General features: G+C 39.3%; 2 protein-coding genes across 3 annotated transcripts; both read right to left on the reverse strand.

Annotated features, from left to right (window-relative positions):
* Positions 1–12,931: 12,931 nt before the first annotated feature.
* Positions 12,932–15,583, reverse strand: LOC136240894 (uncharacterized). Of its 2 annotated transcripts, XM_066031960.1 has the most exons (8): positions 15,106–15,583; positions 15,007–15,054; positions 14,447–14,952; positions 14,203–14,397; positions 13,929–14,156; positions 13,654–13,882; positions 13,387–13,428; positions 12,932–13,330 (listed from the first exon to the last, which is right to left on the reverse strand). In XM_066031960.1, the coding sequence occupies exons 1-8, from the start codon at positions 15,566–15,568 to the stop codon at positions 13,302–13,304; spliced, it is 1,740 nt and encodes a 579-aa protein (XP_065888032.1). In that variant the 5' UTR covers positions 15,569–15,583; the 3' UTR covers positions 12,932–13,301. The 2 variants fall into 2 exon arrangements, with proteins under 2 accessions (XP_065888032.1, XP_065888031.1); XM_066031959.1 differs by having other exon boundaries at positions 12,932–13,428.
* A 1-nt stretch (position 15,584) lies between these two features.
* LOC136239813 (uncharacterized) lies at positions 15,585–16,512 on the reverse strand. Its single transcript, XM_066030564.1, has 3 exons — positions 16,335–16,512; positions 15,622–16,267; positions 15,585–15,589 (listed from the first exon to the last, which is right to left on the reverse strand). The coding sequence occupies exons 2-3, from the start codon at positions 16,190–16,192 to the stop codon at positions 15,585–15,587; spliced, it is 576 nt and encodes a 191-aa protein (XP_065886636.1). The 5' UTR covers positions 16,193–16,267; positions 16,335–16,512.
* Positions 16,513–16,997: the final 485 nt, after the last annotated feature.

The raw sequence follows: 16,997 nt of genomic DNA on the forward strand, positions 1-16,997 counted from the left end.
GCTGCTGCCCCATTACATTATGAAGCTTTACTACCTGACAATGTTACTACAAATCCTGTGCATCCTGTTATCTTTGATGCATTGGATGGTCCAACTATAAAAGCTGCTGCCCTACGAACTTCAGGTGCTGCTGGACCTTCTGGAATTGACGCTCACGGTTGGCGAAGACTGTGTTCCTCCTTCCGCTCTGCTTCGGATGAACTTTGTTCTTCCATTGCTTTATTAGCCCGTCGTTTGTTGATCCTGTGATGATTTCCCCCCTGATGGCTTGTCAGCTGATAGCTTTAGATAAGAGACCAAGTGTCCGACCTATTGGCATTGGTGAAACAGTTAGACGTATTATTGCTAATGCTGTTTTGTGTGTGATTGGTGAAGATGTTCAGTTTGCTGCTGGCTCTTTGCAACTGTGTGCAGGACAACCATCAGGAGGGGAAGCTGCTGTTCATGCTATGAGGGAAGCTTTTAATGATGATGTTACTGGGGGCATGCTACAAATTGATGCTACTAATGCTTTCAACTCTCTTGGCTTTGTACAACATCCAGCGTCTCTGTCCATCATTTTCCACCATTCTAATAAATACTTACCGACACCCTGCTTGCCTCTTTGTTGATGGTGATGTTCTCTACTCTGAGGAAGGGACCACTCAAGGTGACCCACTTTGCAATGCCATTTTATGCTCTAGCCACTGTACCTTTAATTCAGAAACTTACTGCACCTGTCACTCAGGTGTGGTATGCAGATGATGCTGCTACCTGTGGTAAAATTTCTGCTCTTCGCATGTGGTGGGACCAAGTTTCCTCACTGGGCCCTAGCTTTGGTTACTTCTCTAATGCAAAGAAGACATGACTTGTTACTAAGACTCAGTTTTGTTCTATTGGTAAGGAACTGTTTCATGACTCAGCTGTAAATGTTACATCTGATAGCAGACCTCACCTTGGTGCTCCAGTTGGCACCTCTGGGTATGTGGAAAGATTTACTTTTGATGTGATTAGCCAGTGGGTTTCTGAAGTTAATACACTCTCCTCCATGCATCGCTATCTCCCAACCTCATCCTGCTTATACACGTTTTACTCATGGACTATTTAGCCGTTGGCTGTATGTAACACGTACAGTCCCTGATACACCTTCTAGTTTCCAGTCACTCGAGAAAGCCTTATTGACAAAGTTTATTCCAGCCTTGACTGCCCTTGACCCTCCTGGTGCTCTTCAACGTTCACTCCAACTAGATTTGGTGGTCTAGGCATTGTTGCACCTGATTCTTTATCATCTATTGAGTTTTCTGCTTCAATGTATGTCACAGCACCCTTACGATCACTCATTTTATCACAGAATTTTGGCTATACTGCCGATACTCGTTGTAGTCTGTACTCCCGTAAGCTTGAAATTAAACAATCCAAGACTATCAATTTGTCCACTCTTTCTAAGGAACTGTTCTCTAAGCTTACTCCCACTCTTCAGAGGGCTGTTACTTTAGCACAGGAAAAGGGTGCTTCTAGCTGGCTTACTGCCCTACCTGTGCAGGAACATGGTTTCTCCCTACACAAGACTGCCTTTCAAGATGCCCTTGCTTTGGATGCCCTCTCGTACACCTTCCCACTGTGCATGTGGTACCAACTTTTCTGTTGATCGTGCCCTATCTTGTCCAAAGGGTGGATTCCCTTCAATACGCCACAACGAAGTAAGGGATATCACAGCTGAATTATTATCTGAAGTGTGCCATGATGTGGAGGTTGAGCCTCATCTGCAGCCTCTAAGTGATGAAAGGTTTCAACAGAAGACTGCCAACACTCAGGATGACGCACGCTTGGACATTGCCATGAATGGATTTTGGGGTGGTCGTTATGAAAAATGTTATACGGACGTCAGAGTTTTTAACCCACTTGCACCATCCAACAGTGGAACCACCCTTCAGTCATGTTACAGGAAACACGAAATAACAAAGAAGAGAATTTATGAGTTGCAAATCCGTGAAGTGGAACACAGTTCTTTTACCCCTCTAGTGTTCTCTGCTTCCGGGGGAATGGGCCATGAAGCCAGTGCATTTTACAAGCGATTGGCGAGTTTATTGTCTGACAAATGGAATGACCCTTATGCCACAGTACTAGGATGGATTAGATGTAGATTGTCATTTGTTTGCTGCGTTCAGCAATCCAGTGCATTAGAGGAGCGCGATCTTCACAAGGTCATTACATCAAAAGTGCTCCTGTGGCCTTGGTGCAATCAGAGACTCAATTTTTGATTTAATTGTTTAACTGTTTATTTCTATGTTCTAATCCTATTTTCTAAAAATTTAACCATTCCCGTAGACCCAGCGTGTCAGTACAAATATGGAGATGGAATATCTAATAGAAAGTTACAACAAAAATACTTGGGCGCTTAATGAACGATCGTCAAATGCTCCATAGTGGGGCAGCAGTTTCGTGTCAACATAGGTTATATATTCGTTACCCTATAATCTATGGTGTCAATTCCCCCCAGTTATGCCTGAGCGGGGCCGGGGGGCAATACTCACATTGATAGGGGCAATACTCACATTTATAGGTGCATTATGCACCTATCAATGTTTTACCTCACCTTCCAAGGAGGGGATTTGACTAAATTTCAATACAAATTCCCCTTTCTGTGACAATACAAGGGGGTGGCACTCCAATATACCAATGAATCTTTGTCCTCGGTCAAAGTGGTCAAACTAAAAAAATAAGCTTTGGCCCTTGACTTACGTTAAAATCCGTGCTTGATTCTTGTTAGAATTTTTGTAAATTTTCGTAAAATTACAGTAATGCTCTAATTCTAAAAGTATTAATTGTGGTATGCACTTTAGGTATGAACTTGTCTTTTGACCTACTGTAAATTTCTTGCTTGACTTTTGACTTGCGTTTTGACCGAGGACGAAGGTCAGAGTACAGATATATTGGAGTGCCCCCCCTTGCAATACTGTAATCTCCTTCCCCCCCCCTATAATTAGTCTGGTGGCGCCCACCCAATCACATAAAGGAAGCATCTGGTCATTCACGTATTACAGAAAACAAGTAGCACCAATCAGACTGAAGTAATTGCTAAATTTTTGTGACTTTATAATTAGTTACTATAGAATTGTGTAATGCCAAACGAAATGTGTGGAAGAGTTTGTCATGATCTTTTGTGTAGATGCAATATGATTGAAGCTGCTTATAGTTGCCAATAGGATGCTCTTTAAAAAGAACAAAAGATGAAGGTAGTAAAGGAAGGGCCTTGTAGTTGGAACTGAATCAACTGATGTACTCATAATGCTGCCTAATTAATATGGAAAGAATCTTTAGTAGCTCTATTTCAAGAACTACTTATTTTGTATGGCTGTTGTACGTTCCATTCTTGTTGCCATTGTTTAATTACCCATTGTTACAACTCTGTAATGCTAGAGTGACCAGGCCCTTCCGAAGAGGCAAGCACTGCCAGGCTTCCCTAAAAATTGTGGTGACTGTAGTCATTTCTTATAAAGGCAAAAGGTAGTATTAACTGTACGCACAAAAATGAGTTAGAGAAAAATGAAAAACATAAAGGGGTGAATTATATAGAGGTAATTACATTAGCCTATAGAAGGTACTGTTGTATTAGAGTAATTGTTGAAACCCGAATTTTTGTCTAATCCCCTCGTTTCCCACATGGAGATAGGTGGGGTAAAACTTTGATAGGTGTATTAGTCTCATGTAGCCAGACCACTTCTTTTCTTTAGTGTGAGGGAAGAGGTAAATAGGGCCTGCATGATGGATCTCAATAGTATTTTTAAGCAGCCAGATTTACAAGCTTTGGGGATTGTTGATGAGAAAAGGCCTGTTAATACAACAAGAGTGAAGTGTAGAAAGCACCTCATGGTTTGGGGTACCAGACAACAAAGTGCTATATTAGGGGATCTTGGGGCATGCTTCCAGACCTCTGAGGTTATTTGGTTCTTGCTCTCTGCTGGTAAGCAACTTATTTCGTGAGGCACTCTGGCCGGTCTCTGTCAGCTCCAGTTGATAACCAGCCATAGTTTGTAGTACCCACTGGTCTTGAATCAGCACCTCCCGGTCTAGTAGGAAGTATACTACTTGTCCAGCCAATTATGGGCAACTACATAATTAACTAGGAGTGTAACAGATTCTGAATGCTGGTCTTTAGCGGCTGTAATGCAATACAGTTAGGGCTACTTGTACAAAACCATCTCTCTGTGTGTATCACTCTATATGCTGTCAAGCCAAAAATTGTACTCCAGATACCACAAATACAAAGTTGTTCATGTGTCTTGAGAAATTGTAATATATGCTGGTAGAGGTTTTGCAAGCTGTCCACACATGCCATGCTGTCCATAGGAAGTGTATTTGCTTTTGTTAATGGAAATTTCAGAATTGTATGTGGCACTTACCATAGGTTTGTACTTTTGAAGTATAGACTTGTAATGGTTCAAGGTTTTGTCACACAATATAGTTAAAATACTGTTCTTTTCTGATAGCTGTTAGTAGCAAGTGGATACTCTTGGCATGTACAATCTGTATGAATTTCATACAGCGTTTGTTATATGTATCCAGGGCCACCAACGAGAGGGGGAGGGAACTGGGGAATTTTCTCTGGGTCCCACTTTGTAAGGGGCCTCATAGCTGCTCCATAGCTACATTATCCACACATACAATAAAGCAAACATACAACAGTGTAGACTTTGAAGACACTGGAAGCCTCAGTAAGAGATGCCATCTATTAGCCAGCAAGATCAGTAAGATACATTGCAATGCATGAGTATATTTCCAGGAGCAGTAAACCATTCCTCGTAATATAATATTATAAGACACTTATATAGAGCACTGTGACACTATGATTTTACATCAAGATCGAGATACTCTAATAGAACAGTCACCCTAATACAGCAGTTAGGCTTATAGTAGTTACTTCATTAAAATTTCCTAGGTGGTATGTATTTGAGATACCCAAATAGAGCAGTCACCCTAATACAACAGTGAAAATAATTATACTATTGAAATCACTCTCATATTCAATCTCAGAGGATCAAAAATGTTTTGCCCTGGGCTTCCTAAACTCTCTCAGCAGCCCTGTATGTACCAATTAAGTCAGATGATCAAAAACCTGCTCCTTTTTGGTATAGTATAACATACACCTCATTTAATTCATATAAATGCCATATGGTACTGCCAGGGGCAGATACAGGGGGTCAAGGGGCGCTCTTGATCCCCCTCCAAAAATTTTTAGTATACTAAGATCAAGATACTTTAATAGAGCAGTCACTCTAATAAAGCAGTCATGGTATTAGAACAGTGTGTGGCGAGCTATGTAAGGATTCTTACATACTTTATCAGCGATAAATGCATATTTGGTGAGGTGGGCAGCTATTGTCAGCTGGCCGTGACCTTTTTTATTGGTGGTTTTACCTTACAAAACCAGACAATGTATTGCCTCAGTTCATTTTACCCCTCCTTTCCATAAGTCTGGATCCGCCCCTGAGCACTGCTACATATCAGTGCTCAAGAATGGTGCTAAGAATGCATTAACAAAAAACAGAGGTGGTATATCAATAATATATCCCATCTAGGAGGGAGTATATTTCTGATATACTACCTCTATTTCTCATTAATGCCCTCCTGGGAGGGATATATTTTTGATATACTACCTCTGTTTCTTGTTAATGCATTCCAGAAATCATCAGATTCTTTGATGAAATTGTGGTATCTCCTCTGCTCTAACATAGTGATACTTCACAAGATCATAGTTTTGTAAAGCTGAGCCAGAGCCAAAGTTTACCTGTGGATAGGGACCCGCCGATTATGCTCATTATTTTACCTATTATGCTATGCTGCACTGCTAAAAAATTTACCTATTATGCTTAGATTAATGCTCAATATTTACCTATTATGCTCAAATTATGCTCAATATTTTTATCTCAGTTCCCATATTTTTCTAATTACTTTGCACTTTATGGAAAAGCAGTAAGTGGTTGAAGCACAGACTGTAAATCCTTGCTTGTCAAAATGCATGTCACAGAAAAGATCGATATACTCTAATAGAACAGTCAGCTACCTGATAATTTTATTAGAGTTACTGACTGTTCTATTAGAGTATATCGATCTTTTTGTCGGATATGTATTTTGATAAGCAAGAATTTATAGCATTGCACAAGTTTTCTGCCTATTATGCTAGCATTATGCTCAATGCTTTCAGGCACCTATTATGCTCATTATTATGCCAGCATAATCGGCGGGTCCCTACCTGTGGATTTGGAGAAGAAGATATTTCATTGCTTTCTGAGTCATTGAAGAAGGTCAAAGATTTCTGTTGTTGTTGTTGTTGTTTTTTGACACTTGGCATGATGTCACTCACATAGCGCTTAATTGATTGGCTGTAAACATATTCACTACTTAAGTTTATTCATGGTTAGTAAAATAAGTATATACTTCAATGAACTTTAAAACATTATTATGAGCCCGCGCTTTGGCTTTCATGCACCCACAACACCCACAATCAAAGCTACATGTATCTGCATGCTCATGTCAATACGCTTATGTTTGGTTTCAGCAACACCTTGTCATTGTTCTTACATATGTTATCCACAAATTAAAATTCACATGGTCCCATATAAATAACTCCTGTACAGTTTCCCACACTTGCATATTCATCCAAGTGGAATATATTTGTAACATGGGTGCTTGTGATGTGCCTCAAATATATGCACTCAAGTGTGAGTACTAGGCCTGAGTCAAGTATGCTCAAAATTTTCCCAAATGCTTTCAGGAATTTCCCAAAATTTCCACTTATTATGCTCTTTCAGCATTCCCATTATGCTTACGTTATGCTCCTAGGTTAGCAGCATTTCTAACAATTATCTTGGAACTTTTAAATCATTGGATGCTCTGTTAGAGTATTTCACTGCAAAACGACTGTTCAATTAGAGAGTATCAATACTAGGAGTTATGTATGTACAATGCAGTTGAGTACTCTATTGCAGTTTCCACTGACTGCTCTATAAGGGAGTATCGATCTATTTTCATGGAATTAAGTTCCATAGTTTGAAATATCCACCTATTACGTTAGCATTATGCTGGCATAGCACTTAAGCCAATTACGCTTTTTATTATGCTCGCATATTTGACGCAGGCCTAGTGAGTGTGTATTATGCCTGAGTGTGAGTGTGGATATTATAACAAGTGCCCATGTTACAACTCCTACTTATATCTCAGTAAGTCAATCCCTTCATCAGTTTAGGTATGTATTTTGTACACATATGTATACATTAAGCATTCTGTTTGTATTTCTTGCAATTATCTTCTCTTTGTCTACCAGGAGAAACTATTTACAGCTACATGCATAATCTACATGTTTACAAACTGAAGTGAATACCAGCTACTGCTGATTTGTGTGAGCTGAAGTCTCAGAGCTTATCTTTCCAAATAGTTAATGTAATTGGTTGGTCCTTGGATCCTTTGGTTTACTGTATAAAACAATACTAGTGTGAAGTGTTGATCTGCCCATACCCTGAACAAATTTACCTTTGTCTAGCTTGCATGCCTATAAATGCCTAAAAATACTGTTGCGCATTCAAACAAATTACTCTGGCAGTTATATCCACCTCTGCAGTGCTGGATGGGATGTTTTCTGTTTCAGCTACATACCATACTAACCCTATAGTATGTTCACGTTGAGCTGGATCCTGAAAAACAACTAAAAATTAAAAGTGGAATTTTTCTCAACAGAGTTAATATTTCAGCCAACCAGATGATTATTGGTAACAGCAAAGGTGTCAAGAACAGGCATGTATGGTTTGGCTCCATTACAAGTTTGGGAAAGGGTCGTAATGGACACTGTACTTATATGGCTTCCCATAGGAAATGTATTGTGAAAAATTTGATTGGCCGTAAATATTATGTCAAACATTTGAACAAGAAGATTTTTGAAATATTTTTAGCGGGTCAAGCACTACTACAAATGAGCCAAATTTCAAGATCGTATCTAATTGCATCCATGAGTTATTAAATGTTTTTGAGGATTCAGCTCAACATGAACATACTATAGACAGTGTCACACACTGTTACAGTTGTAATGAAACTTTAGGAGGATGTTCTGAAGTAAAATGTGACTGAATTTTGGAAAATCACCCTTATGGTCGTGCCTGAAACGATTAGAATTTTGAAACTATAATGCTATTAATAGCAGAAAACACTTTTCAAATATTTCTAAAAATTTCTTGTAATTCAAGGTATCTATGGTTTATTCTATCCTTAAATGAAATTGGTAGGAATTTCAGAACTAAATATTTAATGTGTCGAACGGTTGATTTTCAAATTCAGTCACAAATGGAAACTTCTTGTACTTTATGTATAGAGAGGTTGCTAAATGTACAATATCCTTTACACAGAGGGTCCTTTAAGAGAGGTTCCACTATATACCCAGTCAGTGGAAGAACATGTTGAAGCATCTTACACAGTCAACAAGTCAAATGCTGTGTGATTAAACAATGCAGTAACTGAATAAACAATACTCATAGGTGTAGCTAACACCTCGTGGTTGGGGGGAGCTAGGCAATGGTATAGATAGAATGATGGTTGAATATGCAAAGCATATGAGAAAGCTTGCTAAACTAGGGGGTAAAAAAAATAATAACTAATGCTCTGATAATGAATTTCAGTGTATTTTTAGCAGTAAAAATCATGCCAGTAGTGTATACTTACTTGTGTAGGTTACTTTTATGTCCAATACAAACAACACTGCTGAACACGAAAAATAATTTTAGAGGCGCTTATCATGATCACTCTAAAGTGTTGCTGAGGAGTTGGATCTGCAGGTAGATAGTTTCATAACTACTTCATGGATTGCTGATAGGTTAGAAAGGTGATTATATAATAAGGTCCCTATTTGGTGATTATTAGTTTCTCATCCACCGCCCGCATCCTTCTTACAGGAAATTGCATTGTCTTTGCAACTACCGGCCATGTGCGGTTTGAGCATGCGCGTGTTTTGAATAATAAAATTCCTGCAATACAGGGTTTCGGTATTTGCTAACTAGTGATGATCCTGGTATACTTGCTGTAAAAGTGTGTATAATTCCGGTTATGCAATGATTTAACTGACGGCGAATTGAACGGCTTCGATACCATACCCGGTATTGCGCGCGTTTTGTTATTCAAAACACGAGCATGCTCAAACCGCGCATGGCCGGTTGTTGCAAAGACAACGCAATTTTCTGTACTGCTGACTGCACGAATCTTTAAAAATTGCGTGACGCATGCGTCTGTGCGCACACAAGATTTTAAAACATTTTGTTTCACGGAACAGGTTGCTGATGTCGGGGACTAAGATGCCCAACGTAAGCAACTTGTTCCGTGAAACAAAACACTTTAATTCTTGTGTGCGCACACACGCATGCGTCACGCAATTTTTAAAGATTCGTGCAATCTGCAGTATAAGCTACCGCATGGTAAGCCATTAATTACTCTGCGCATGCTCAGAAGAACACGTGATACCAAACCGTTATTTTTTGTTGATGAACGCTACGATTCACTATATATCACCAAGAGAACTGTTGTTTTCCTTAGCAAATTGCTGCAGTGCCAGTTGCAATCGTGCTCTATCGACTTCATCAAAGCAGGCTTTCAGTTGACTGTCGAAAAACAGTTGGCGATCACGAAAAGTAGAATCAGCTGGTGAAGGAAATGTTTGTAGTAAGAAAGAAAGACAATTTGGACAAGGTCTCTACATCAGTGTGTTAATATTATACAATAATGGCATAATGGTAATACCCTCCCGCCCGCATCATAATAATTAGAAAGGCTGGATGAGAAACTAATAATCACCGAATAGGGGCCTAATTATGAATTGTTGGTGGTAGTAGATTTAATACAATTGAATGTTTTATCAACCATAATGACTGAGCATCCAATAATGTGGCTATGCATAACTGGATGATCAAAAAAAACCAATCACTAATTGTTTTGTATATTTGTTTTTTGATTCACTGACATCATGTCAACTTTATGCACACACAATGAGCATGATTTTAAAAATATGAAGCCACTAGTTCTGAATAAGAAGATCAAGAGTTGATGTTGCCTTTCAACTAGTGTATTAAAGTATTATTCAATTTACTGCAACTATGCACAGATGACTGCATAATGTATGAATAAACAAACATTAGCTTAAAGTGTGCTATATTTCTGTGCTGCTACTAATGCAATTTAACATTACATAACTAAGATTATAATTAGATGTACACTAGTATGGATTGTACCAAATTAGATGTAAACAATATCGAGAGAAGGAACCTCAGTTATTCAAACTCCTTAGGACTAGGGCTGAAACAGATATCCGTATTATCCGGATATCCGGATAATAATTTACTATCCGGATAGTACTTTGAAGCCAAGCGGATAGTAATAACTTAAAGCCATTTATCTGTCCAACTTTCTCATCACTAGATGAATCAATTTTCATCATGGAGAGTTAGCTAAGCTAGATTATGTGAAGTTAACAGCAGCCTGGTAAGTTAATCAGCTTGCTCGCGACCACGCCCATCGCTAAATTACGAAGCGAGGCTGTGAATGTTGCTGAAGAAGTTGTAACAGAATAGTTATTGCCTTATAAAGAGTTCTTTACGACTAGTTGTACCTGGAAAAGGTCTTGTAGCAACTGCTACATCTTGTATTCATGTTTTCTCCAGCTGCCAATCTTGTTACAGACGGTGCAAAGTAACACTGTAACATTACCACAAACCTTTTGCTATCATGTTAATGTTTGTTTGCTTTTAGTACTAGTAAAACAAGGATGTTTACAATAAACTATAAAATGTTTCTATAGCAAGTGATGATGTCACTATCCGTAGGATATCCGGATAGGTTTTGTTCAGGATATCCGGATAGTAAAAGTTGCTATCCGTTTCAGCCCTGGTCCGTTTCAGCCCTACTTAGGACCAGGGGTGGTCCATAAGTCTGAAAAGTCCTTATCTCCAAAGCTGTGTACAAATAACTTCAAAATAGCATACAGAATTTTTTTTAAATACCAGTACTATCAACTACCCTAATAGAACAGTCACTACTCTAATTGAGCAGTCAATTTCGTGGTTCAGTTAACCGAGAATCCGGATAAGTGGGTCTGCTTTATTAGAACTGCATTTCTCAATCTTATTTCTACAAAGTGTGAATAATCAGGCAATTCAAGAAATGGTAACAATATTGCACATTTTCTTCATTTGAAATGCAGTAGGTTTTGCTGCATTTTTGGTGTGTGCATTGCACATTTTAATAGAAAAATCTTGAAAAGTCTTAGTATGCTGGCATAATGCTTGTCAATGAATCTTATGCTATTGTCTTTAATACATGTATTCAAGAGTTCATAATATATATAAGGAAGAGAGAGTGTCGAACGGGTATTGATTCCACCAAACACACTGGGTAAAGTAGACGTTTAACACCTCTGACGTGTCGAATACACTTCACTGGAGCATCGGCAAATGACAATTCTATCGTAGCGCAGTAGGAGTGCGCTTAAAGCCAAAACTTGATATCGATACTGATTGAATCACGAGACCATACTCATTCCCATTGACAATGAGCGAAGTAACAGGGAGTGTGAAAACTAGAAAAACGAAGAGGAAAGTGCCTTCTACCACCACGGCCAGTAAGAAGAAAAAGCAAGCCAGAGTATCCGCGAAGACGGCCAAGACACAAGAAGTCCGAGCACAAGACAGAGTTGACAGTTGTGAAATGGCGCGAGGTGAAACGGCTCAAGAGACTGCAAATCACCAAGATAATAGTAAGGTTCGTCAGCGAAGAACCTTGACTAAAGCGGAAAAGTCGAACGTCGCAGAGAAAGTGAAAACTTACAGTAGTGGAACGCTTTCTGCAATGACAGCAGTAGGACATCAGTTGCCACTCAACGCTAGTGAAGAACTCAAACAGTTTTGTGCGTCCGTACCCTTGAGTTCACTACACTGTTTAGCAGACCAATTAAAGAAGCAATTTGTAAGAATGTACAGTGACTGTTCAACATTGGCAGACAAATATTTAAAATTTCAACTCCAATGGCACCAGCACTGCAGTTACTATCTCGTAGACTACAATCGTGAGTTATCACTGATCGGATTGCACCCAGATGACCCCATTGCAGTTGATGTTGTGTCAGTCCGCTCCCAGTGGCACTGTGTAGTGATGTTATATTCTTTGACAAAAGATGATGCAAAAAATTTTTTAATTTTGTTTTGCAGCTGTGTTTATGATGAGCTCCTCCGTACTTGTCATTCAGCCATTGAAGTTCACCAGGAACCTACACCAACATGTTTCGAAGATAGTGATGATGTTTATTATCGCTTTGGAGGGGCATCCCTATCAAGCATGTTGCACAACAGGTACTCACAAATAAAGTCTTGTGGATTATCACTAAAGGAAAGAGTATCTCTAGAGATTAGTGTTCTGCAGAAATTAAGCATACACAAAATTGAGGAGAAAATTCACATTCCAAGCTACTTGAAATACAGGGATTGTGGATACATGTATTTTCCGTGTGAAGAGCTGATGCCATTTTTGAAAGCTGTTGACACTGCCACTACTAAGAGCTGTACAGATGAAATGTTTAGACGTGAAGGATCAAAATTGTTAACCACACTGGCTGTATCTATTGAGAAAGATTCCAATCTTTGGTTGCTATTTGTAAATTCTGTGTTGTCAAAAGTGTCAGAGTTGAGAGATGTTAGCTCATCTTGCTTAGATGGAGTGTTTAAAGAACTGACTCGTAAATTGTGTCATATCAGAGTTCAAGAATATCTAGATAGTTTCAAACAAACAGAAGCTGCCAGTAAAGGAAGCGGTACTTTGGCAGGACAGAACTTACGAGACTCGTTGTTAAGCCATCATGTAAACCTTAAAACTAAAATAAAATAACTGATTTGTACTGAGGTGTTTTGTCTGTGTTATTTCTTACTGTATAGTTAAATTTTTATGAAATTTTACATGGGAAATATTTGGGGAATTGTGACAAATTTAGAAGTGCAATATTACAATAATGAATGAATAAGAATCATTTGTCATTACGTTTGTACTTCTTTTTTTCCAGAATACACTCCGATAATTCCAACGGAACATCTCTGTACCCTTTTGATCCATCATGGAAGGTTACACAATGCTTCACAAGATGTGCAGCTCTTGCTGTAGAGTAGTTAGTGGCACTCAGTTTACCTCCACATGTGTGTTTAAATTGGCTGAAGAGAGTTTCAACAGCACTTCCTGACAATCTTACAGGGCTGACAAAGTGATCTGGATATTCCTCCAAAAACCAGGTTGTGTAGCCTATGAACCTAGACACAAACCCTGAGAAGATCAAATGCTGTATACATGATTAAAAACATGACACTAGCAAAACTTGATAAATCATGTGCTTACTTTGCCAGCTAATAAACCTTTTGTCTTGTGCACTTAATTCACCTATATAACAGAAACCAATTGTATACATAACAGAAATGTTTCTAGTAGTTAATAGCACACTATGGCAATGCGTGCCCCTTTGCTAATAGTAAGGGTCTAACGAGACGTGCAAACACAATATCCAGTCACTCAACTACCATATGCTATGGTCACCAGATTTTAGCAAAGGGTGGGTGCTGCTAGACTAACACTATAGTTGCAAATATCATGAATACAAAAGCTTACCGTCCTTTGAGAGGTTAGTATACCAGTTCACAAAGAATGAATACCCTTCTTTAATCGACTTCACTACCTTGCTGTCGATATCACAAACTTTCTCATGACTAAGTAGCCCCTTTTCAAACAACTTCTGACAGGCCTCCAAGTAATGCAATGTAGCTTTGACACTCTCAACATCAGCAGGTGGAGGGTCTTGAATTGTGTAACTGTATAATTCTGACAAAACATTCTCTTGCTAGAGGTTTGAGAATGACAACCAAACAATTTTGCTTCGTGCTTACTTGCATAATCTTAGCAGGCATGACATTGAGCTTTGTCCATGAGTCACGAAGTATGTAAGCCTCACGTAACCTGGGTACCATTCGGGCATTTCCATTATCTCTTCTGGAACATTCTCGCGAGTACATGTCTAAAATGGTCTTCCAACCGAAATTAGTACCATTTTCATCGGTAAAACGCTTTGTTCCTCCATCTTGGGACGAGAACAGGGCGTTGATCATATTCTTCAACTAATATATGAAATATAAAACCATCACACAACTTTACTAAACATACCTGGTGGCTAGGGCATATTAGCCAGTAGACGTTACGCAAAGGATCATATGGGTTGACAAGCCAAGGCTTGATCATGTAAGTGTCTGGACCATCCCCGGTGCCATACATACCATAATGTCCATGTGTGGCTTTTAATGCTGACAGATTTGGAGCAGCTCCATCACAAATAAGGAGACCTGTCCGCAGCCCATGAACCTAGATTTAATATATACAGTACAAATATTATTATATGTCACCAACTTACATGGAAAAGCTTTATTGTTTCCAAAACACATGAACAAATGAACTTCCCATTCATCGAATCTTCACTGGAAAAATATGGCCCCACAATATCAAAAGAAGATGTAACATCTCTCCACAAAAACTGGAGCATATATTTTGTTTGCTTAATCCGACGATCCTTGTCGAATAACTGAAAAACATCATGTAGCGATGCTTGATCTTCCTCTGTCATAGCCAAGCCAATAATTTTGTGGTTTCGCGAGTTCCACATCAGTGAAGATACTACCTTGACTTCATCAAAGATTATTACTCCATCAGACTTTGGCAGCAACTTCCCTTCAGCCTTACAACTTTCCTTGAATATTCTGTACTTCTCTACTTGCTTTCCAATTGCCTCCCAGTATGCTCCTGCTTCATCTAAAAATGCCCCTGTGTATGATTGTAAAGTTGCTCTTGATGGAAGCTGCAGAATATTGAAACTCTTGAGAGCTTCATAGGCAGCAGGACTGCGAACAAATACAGCTAGAGCTACATATAAGAAGGTTTGCTAATAACATACACATGAGACAAGCAACTACTTACCTACTCTAATTGTAACTAAACTCCATCGATTACAGCGCTTTCCATTTTCTACAATTTTCATCCACTAACAAAAATCAACAAAAAAATCACCGAACTTACCATTCTTGTGTTGGTCCTTAAAAAAACTTTTTTTGCCATTTAGTTTGTCTGCTTCCCAAGAGTTGCGAACAAGATCACCCACTGCACGGTCATCTCCTTCTTGAAATATCTTGTCCAATTCGTTTGGACATGTCTCTTCAATCCTTTTTATTACATCGCAAAGCTCATCAGACTGGTCATCATCTAGTGGTACATCCAACTCCTCATGCTTTGCTAATTTGGCCTTATCAGCTGAACGTTCTTTTTGAGCAGCCTTCTTCCTCACAGCTGTACTTAGAGGAGATAGATATTTCAATTTGAAGTGAGATGATGACTGTTGCCGGGCAACTTTCCGGGCTGGGCTAACATCTGTTTGGCGCTTTCGATATTCCAAGTTGGTACAGAGACGCTTACAGCTGCCACACAACACTTCTAGCGATTTCTTTTCTTCTTTACTCTGATTCTTTGAAAGCTGATGCCACATGGAACAATTCTTCGAGTCAATCTGGTTGAAAGGCTTTTCCCATATCCTCACACTATTTATATGATAGCGAATAGTAGCAAAAAAAGTGTCATAATAGAACTTTTCATTTAAACCAGGACAGAATTTGTACTGAGCATCGGTTGATAATTTGCTGCATACTGACATAAATTCGTCCAAATTAGCAACACTTCCAGTCTCTATTGATGAGAAGAGGACTTGTAAATCATAAGTAAATCCAGACGGCTCTACTTGATTGAATGTGATCCTGGCTACTGATATAAGACCACTTCCAGACACATGGTGCATTCTCTTGGGTGTCACTTCCAATATAACTTTTCTGTTATAATCTTTCTTCAAGAAAAACAACTCTGGATAAGTGGCCTGGCCCTTGGTGACAGCACTCTCTAAACACAACAATTCTGTTGGTTCATTCTCTGAAGCATCAGGTAACTGCATTGACTCCTCTAAGCTGGATTGATTGGCTACTAGTTCAGTTTCATTCGATAAATGTGGAGGTTGGGTAGAAACTGATGATGGGTCAGGCTGCAGACTACATGGTCCATACCCCAGACAACTTGATGTACCATCCTGTAAAAGTTGTGGAAATTTTGTTATAACAGGCATTGACCATGGCCATTGCTGTGGGGTTTCTGCAATACTTGGGGGAAGCAGAAATGTTGGTTGAACAGTGCTGAAAGTCTGTACATGAGCAGAAAAAATAATAGTAAAAATGCGATGGCTGTGTATTAAAATCAATATTCATTACCTCTGTTGAATAAATCTGTTCAGCTTGTGGTCCAGTAAATCCGTGTAGATGCTGGCTGGGTACCGAAGGCCGCCACTCGAATGGCTGTATCTGGGATTGACAACTCGACACCGCAGGATTTGACTGTTCGTGGTGCTGTGGAGCGGCAGAAAAGTCACGGCACGTGTCTCGGAGCTGTGCGATTAGAACAGAGCATACATTTCTTCTTCGATTACACTGATACTAACCCGAGGGGTCCGTCACGGGCTGGAATCCCGTACAAGTCATTTGGAATCCCTCGGAATCTCGCACAAAATCTGGAATCTGGAATCTTTTGGTTCCGTGAATTTCCGAATACTTCCGGATATTTTAATAGCGTGCAACTTGTGGTATGCAGCTATAAGCTTGTTGGCCTGTTATAACTTGCCTTGAGCTGTTAATTTCACTTACTGTGTCTATATAGGTGTTTAAGAGCTTTTATGGATTCAACAGAGCACGCCGGACGAGTGTAGAGTCGAACTGCTGAATAGCATTGTGTTTAAAACCCCGGTTTAAAAAAGAAGAATTACGGCCACACTTACTGCAAATTCTAGAGACTGGCCAGCTAAAAGAATTTCCCTCCTCACAGCGTCGCAAGCGTATAGATCCAGAATTTTAAGCACAGAAGTGTGTGAAGTGCATTGC

The sequence above is a fragment of the Dysidea avara genome, chromosome 12 (genome assembly GCF_963678975.1).
Source record: "Dysidea avara chromosome 12, odDysAvar1.4, whole genome shotgun sequence".
Classification (NCBI taxonomy): Eukaryota; Metazoa; Porifera; class Demospongiae; order Dictyoceratida; family Dysideidae; genus Dysidea; species Dysidea avara.